Source organism: Eufriesea mexicana, unplaced genomic scaffold, assembly GCF_001483705.2.
Source record: "Eufriesea mexicana isolate 0111107269 unplaced genomic scaffold, ASM148370v2 scaffold16629, whole genome shotgun sequence".
NCBI classification, from domain to species: Eukaryota; Metazoa; Arthropoda; class Insecta; order Hymenoptera; family Apidae; genus Eufriesea; species Eufriesea mexicana.
The window spans coordinates 280555-286532 of NW_016924050.1; the positions used below are offsets into that span (position 1 = coordinate 280555).

Genomic DNA, 5978 nt, shown 5'->3' on the forward strand with positions numbered 1-5978 from the left:
TCCTCCTCCTTCTTCACCCGCTCCTCCTCCTCCACCTCCTACTCCTCCTCCTCCTTCGCCCGCTCCTTTACCACCGTCGCCACCTCTTCCTCCACCCCACCTCCTCCGCCTCCGCCACCTCCTTGTATCCTCCTCTTATTTCTTACCTTTATTTCCCTTTCAAATTCTAAGTAACTCGACAACGTTTCAGCGTTCTTCTTAAAACATGAAACAAGAACAAACACGTATAATATCTCTTCTATAACGTATTAATTTTCCATCTTTATTCCTCGTTGTTTCGGCAGAATGATCAGACATCGAGAAATCAGCGTTATATTAAAAATCTGACTTGATTTGCTCGTGTTTTTGCAAAATAAGTGCAGAAAAGCGCAGCGGGCTCACATAGTGGAGAATTTTTCTCTCGTCGAATATAAAGAAGAACTTGCAACTGGTAGGTGAAAATAAACAAGTATGAAGAACGAGTGTGACAAGTTAACGGTAAATTTCGCGTAAATAGAACACTATAAAAGAGAGAGGGGAAAAATACAATAACGTACGAAACGACACGCGGCACCAATTTGTCAGCTTCAGAGCAAAGAGCAAAGCATCGGTGATAGAGTAGCCAATCACAGTGAATACTGACTCGGGATCGGACTGGTTGTATAGGGCAGCGAAGCACGCACACGCTTTGCCATCCTTTTCTGTTGCGGTCGAGCCCCTCTGTAGGTACGACTGCCACTTAACGCGAATGGACGGTTAAAAGACCCTCCTGTGTGAGTCAAGCGGCCACTCGAAACAACTACGATCAGCCTAGGTTCCTCTTACGCGCACCCGTTCATTGCTAACCCCCTCCTTTCATGCCAACTTCGCCCTCCCCTCCCCTTTCCTCCCTTTCGCTGTCTTTCAGTCTTACCTCTGCACGCGCGTGCTCGTGTTCTCTCGTGGCGAACCGTATCGAGTCACAACGGAATGGTTACTCCATTTACTCATACGTAAAGTATTATGCGGTCCGACAGAATTCAACCGAGTTTTTCTTCTTTTTTCTCTTTTCCTTTCCTTCCTCTTCTCCTTCCCCTTTTCTTTTCTTCCCTTTTCCCCTCTCTCTCTCTCTCTCTCTCTCTCTCTCTCTCTCTCTCTCTCTCTCTCTTTTTTTTTTTCTTTCATCATTTCCGACTTCCAAATCATCCTATCGGAATTATCCATCTGCGATTCCGTCCATCGTAGAATCAAAGAATTTTCGAAATATCGTAGAATAAAGAAGCATTTTTCTATCACTGGAGAATGAAAACCAATTGTGCGTGATAATTTATCGTTCTACCATGGAGACCTTGAAACAATCGACTGACATTTGGAATAATCGTTATTTTCTCTCTTCCTACGTTTCATTTACCAGGCTTAGTTACCAGACGTCTTATAGGTCAGTTATGATTTTAGAAACTCTAACGAGTCGATACGATTCGATAAAAATTAATAGGTTGCATCGCATCGGTTCTTTCCTGACAAACGGATCGCTTGTTCGTCAAGTTTAAGCATTCGTAGCAGATTCTTTGAAGAGAATTAAGGTTAGTAAGAAAAAAGGAGAAACGAGAGAAAGACGGAATGTCCTTTTCTGACAAACGGACCACGATAGGACTGAGCTATAAATAACACGGCGACTTCTCTGAAAACGGAAAGTAGCTCGCCTTCAAGTTCCGTAGCAAATTCCCAGAATAGCTTTCTGGATCGGTGTTTGTTCGGTCGCTCGGTCGCTTGGTCGGCAGCTACTATACACACACGCACGCGCTAGCACCCGCGCACGCATCCCTTCACGCATCTCTTCACGCAACCCCTCACGCATGCCCTCACGCATGTAGACACGAATGTACCACGCGTGCGCGCATAGACCCTTTACGTATGATTATCCTACCAGTTGTATCTAGAGTGATTTCCAATTTTTATTACTTCTTTTCAATCTTTAAACTTAACCCAACGCCGTTCGTTTTTCTTTTTAATACTTGTCGTGTTTCCTTAATAATTCCTACCAATTCAAAATTTATCCATAATTTCCGAGTAATCGATATGGAATAAACGTTTATTTCATTCGTCTAATTACGCTACTTTTCTATCTACCTTTGCTATCTACCTTTATTTCGTTTTCATAAATTCGATAACGCGCAACATATGATAAATTCTAATTGTAAATTGCACGTTATTATTACTCGTTAATATTACTCGATTGTACGTGTATATACGTACATACATATATCGTTCATCGATGCTAACGATGCTTACCGATCTTTCCCAGTAAAACAATTATGCTTTAATTATATAGCACTACCGATCTCGTATCTCCTGTTGTTGAAATTCTGATATTAATCGTTTATGTTAATCGTGCGTTTAAAGTAATCCGTTTGAAATAACATTGAACCGATTGCACGCATATACATGTATATATTCTAGTTGCCGTTACGTCTAGCTAACCATTCTACTAGACGAATAACCCCATCCAACATACATATTTACCTTCGTTACAATTATTTTCTTTATATTCTATAGTTCATTGTAATTCCGCTGGTTCTGTTATTCCATACTTTCTTATTCCACCTGTTATTCTATACCTCCTTTTCATTCTACTACAACTTTTTCACTGTTCGACCCTATTCTCTATCGATTTCGATAGAATCGTTTAGTATCGATAGAATCGAGGTACCTTGGTCGTTGGGTAAAGGTTCGTATATCGGGATGATAAAAATCAGTGGTGAATTTTTATCGAATAGGAAAGAAATTATAAAAATGAAGGCTAAAATTAATTTGATAAATTTTCATCGATTTCTTTTCTTTTTTTCTCGGAGACAAAAAATCTTGCTAAACAAAGGTGGATCTAACACAGTTGAAATATTCACGATGCATACGAAAACATGCATCAACATATTTCCTCGATAACATTTGTGTTATTGCTCTCGAATGATCATGCCAAAATGTATAATTAATATAAATTAAGGCGAACAATTAGAGAAAGCAGAAGGATGTCGCACTTTTCTCGATATCAGTATACAGTGCATTGGGTAGACAGTTTGCACGCGTGTGCGCGTACTTTACTTATTCCACATCTTCTTATTACTTTATTCAAAATATTCTTTATTCGAAACTTAGCCATGAAAAATTTTCATGTGCTCAACTAACTGTCTATCTATTATTTTGAATAGAATTGGAAAATGTTTTATAAAACATACAGAAATGAAAGACATTAGTTCAAAACAACATAATATATTTCGATATAATTTGACTTTCTAGATGATTCTATTTCGATTCTATGTCGTACATATGTTTCACTCGACTCGACTCGACTCGACTCGACTCGACTCGACTCGACTCGACTCGACTCGACTCGACTCGACTCGACTCGACTCAACTCGACTCTACTTCACTCTACTTGACTCGAGTCTACTCCACTCCACTCCACTCCACTCTACTTCTCTCCACTCCACTCCACTCCGCTCCGCACCGCTCCGCTCCACTCCACTCCACTCCACTCCACTCCACTCCACTCCACTCCACTCCGCTCCCCTCAACTCCACTCCGCTCCACTCCGCTCCACTCCACTCCGCTCCACTCCACTCCACTCCACTCCACTCCACTCCACTCCACTCCACACCACTCCACACCACTCCACTCCACACCACTTCATCCCACTCCATTCCGATCCTTTCCACTCGACCCGACCCGACTCAATTCGATTCGACTCCATTCGATTCGATTCGACTCCAATTCGATTCGATTCGATTCGATTCGATCTGATTCGACCCGACCCGACCCGACCTGTATTCTTTCTTGTCCAGTTGTGCTCAGTTTTCTTGCTCCATTCCCTAGTCATGATACGCTATGCGATACTCGAGACACTTAGGCATACGACACTCAACACTCGACACTGAATACCGAGGACGAATCCAGACCTTAAAGACAATGACAATGTTAAGATACAGAATCTCCTCCAAAACCGGAACTTTGGTGTCGATCGAGATAACAGTAACTAGAAAGTATCTTTTAATCGGTATCTCGAAAGACATACCTTGATCCGCTCAACAACGAATCGAATCCTTCTGATCTGGGCGTCGCGGCGTTCCGCGTCTAATATACACCTCTCGGTGGGTGTTCGCTACGCGCGTCTTTCTCTTTCAGAGAGAACCACTTTCTTCGCTATCCCTTCGAGTTACCCAGAGAATCGCTGCGTTATCGCTGCCCCCCGGTCTCTCAGGTTCGAGTTACCTCCCTAGGCACCGCCAGCTGCCCGCCTAATTGCGAACAGGCAGAAATAGAGCCTGCAATCTTCTTCCTTGCAAATAACGAGTAGCTTATGTCTTGTTCGTCACGAGTTCTTTCTTTTCTCTCTCCCCCTCTTCCTCTCCTCCCTCTTCTTCCACTTCTTCAATCCATCCTTCTTTTACCACTTTCTTTCCCTTCTTCCCTTACCTTCCTTCTTTCCCGTTACATCCTTTCCATTATTTTTCCATCACCGCGCTAATTTTTCTTTCCTCCCTTCTTTCTTCGATTCCTTTATTCCTTTCTTTTCAACTTTCCAATCATCTTCGGATATCTCGATCCATTTTTATCGAGATTCAACGTAGGCGCCTGACGTAATATCGCGGTATGTACCTTTCAAAAATTGATCATGGCAAAGGACAATATTGTAGGCGTTGGCGAGAGAACAAAGGACAGTTGATCAACGATAATTTTCGGATACACGTGGAACGACGAAGAAATTGCCTCGAGTACACGTGTCATTGAGTCTCGCTAAAACCGTGGGTGCCAAGGTGGGTGCGGAGTATACCGAATCACTGAAACCGTCAAATACATGCACTGTAAAACTAACGGTCGTGGGTGCGCGCGCCTGCCTGCGTCTTTTGACATTTTAAAAGCGAATAACAACATTTCTATTGCCAGTGGTAAATCTTTTTCTATTCGTGCGATTTTATTTTCAACGCGATGCATACATAGCTTATTACTTTTACAAACATTTTTTCTCCTCCCGTTGTATTTCTCTTTCCTTCCCTTTATCCTTCTCTTTTCTCTTCCCTTTGTCCCTCCCTTTTTCTTTTCTCTTTCTTTTTCTTTCTTTTCCTTTTTTTTTTTTACAGTTGTCTTAAAAACCGATACTCACGGAATAAACGTGCAACGGAAAAGATGTCAGCAATGTATCTGGCAGAAAACGTTTTTATATCTTACACTTCCTTGATGGATGGTACAATGCTTTCACATGGCTATTCTGGCATCTCGATAGCAAAACGTTGGGTGCTTGCTCATGGTTCCATATTAGCTCCCATTTTACTCCGATCACAAAATTTTCTCCATCTTCTTACAACTTTAAGCCCTGGATATTTATCTATGATTCGAACATCGGAACAATTAATCCATGATTTAACGTTTTTTATACATCGTAGCCAGGCGTTAAAGGAATTCGGCAAGGTAGTAGCTATTTGGAAATGTCCACTTTTAAAGCAAACGCTAGAGGACTCTTTTCGAAATTGGACGTTTCGAAACCAAGATGATTTTGATCGTCTTTTAATACCGATCTTCCTGATAATCAAATGTAAGTCGCTCGAGTCAATCAGTCAAACAAGAGAATCAGAAGGACCAGAGAAACAGTGGAAATTCATTGAAAATGAACAGGAGCAAGCATCAGAGGCAGCAGATAAAGCGAAAGTTGAACATGTTTTACTTCAACTTGCGAAACAAGTTGCTACCGGCAGACTTACAAAAGGAGCTATCGCTGAATTGGTTTCCACACCTTTTGGCAATCCCTTTTTCCTCGACTCCGTGAGTCGTGGGATTATTGGAAACTTACTTGGGACCAATAACTGTCTCATCCTAATGGATGTAACTAGTTTCCCTGGATCCGAAGGCAGCCCTGTATTTTTAATTAACGATCGGTAATCATTATCTCTTTTCTTCCTTCCTTCCTTCCTTCCTTCCTTCCTTCCTTCCTTCCTTCCTTCCTTCCTTCCTTCCTTCCTTCCTTCCTT

The 5978-nt window shown here is 41.9% G+C and overlaps 2 protein-coding genes across 2 annotated transcripts in view; one reads left to right on the top strand and one right to left on the bottom strand.

The window, feature by feature from the left end:
- LOC108554071 (glycine-rich cell wall structural protein 1.8-like) overlaps positions 1–3656 on the bottom strand; it is a 4788-nt gene extending 1132 nt beyond the window's left edge. The window contains exon 1 of the mRNA XM_017909207.1: positions 3392–3656. Within this exon, the coding sequence (XP_017764696.1) occupies positions 3392–3656 (265 nt within the window). The remainder of the gene's footprint in view (positions 1–3391) is intronic.
- LOC108554103 (peroxisomal leader peptide-processing protease) overlaps positions 1–5978 on the top strand; it is a 36022-nt gene that overhangs the window by 25248 nt on the left and 4796 nt on the right. Inside the window, exon 2 of the mRNA XM_017909258.1 lies at positions 5094–5885. Within this exon, the coding sequence (XP_017764747.1) occupies positions 5140–5885 (746 nt within the window). The 5' untranslated portion in view covers positions 5094–5139. The remainder of the gene's footprint in view (positions 1–5093; positions 5886–5978) is intronic.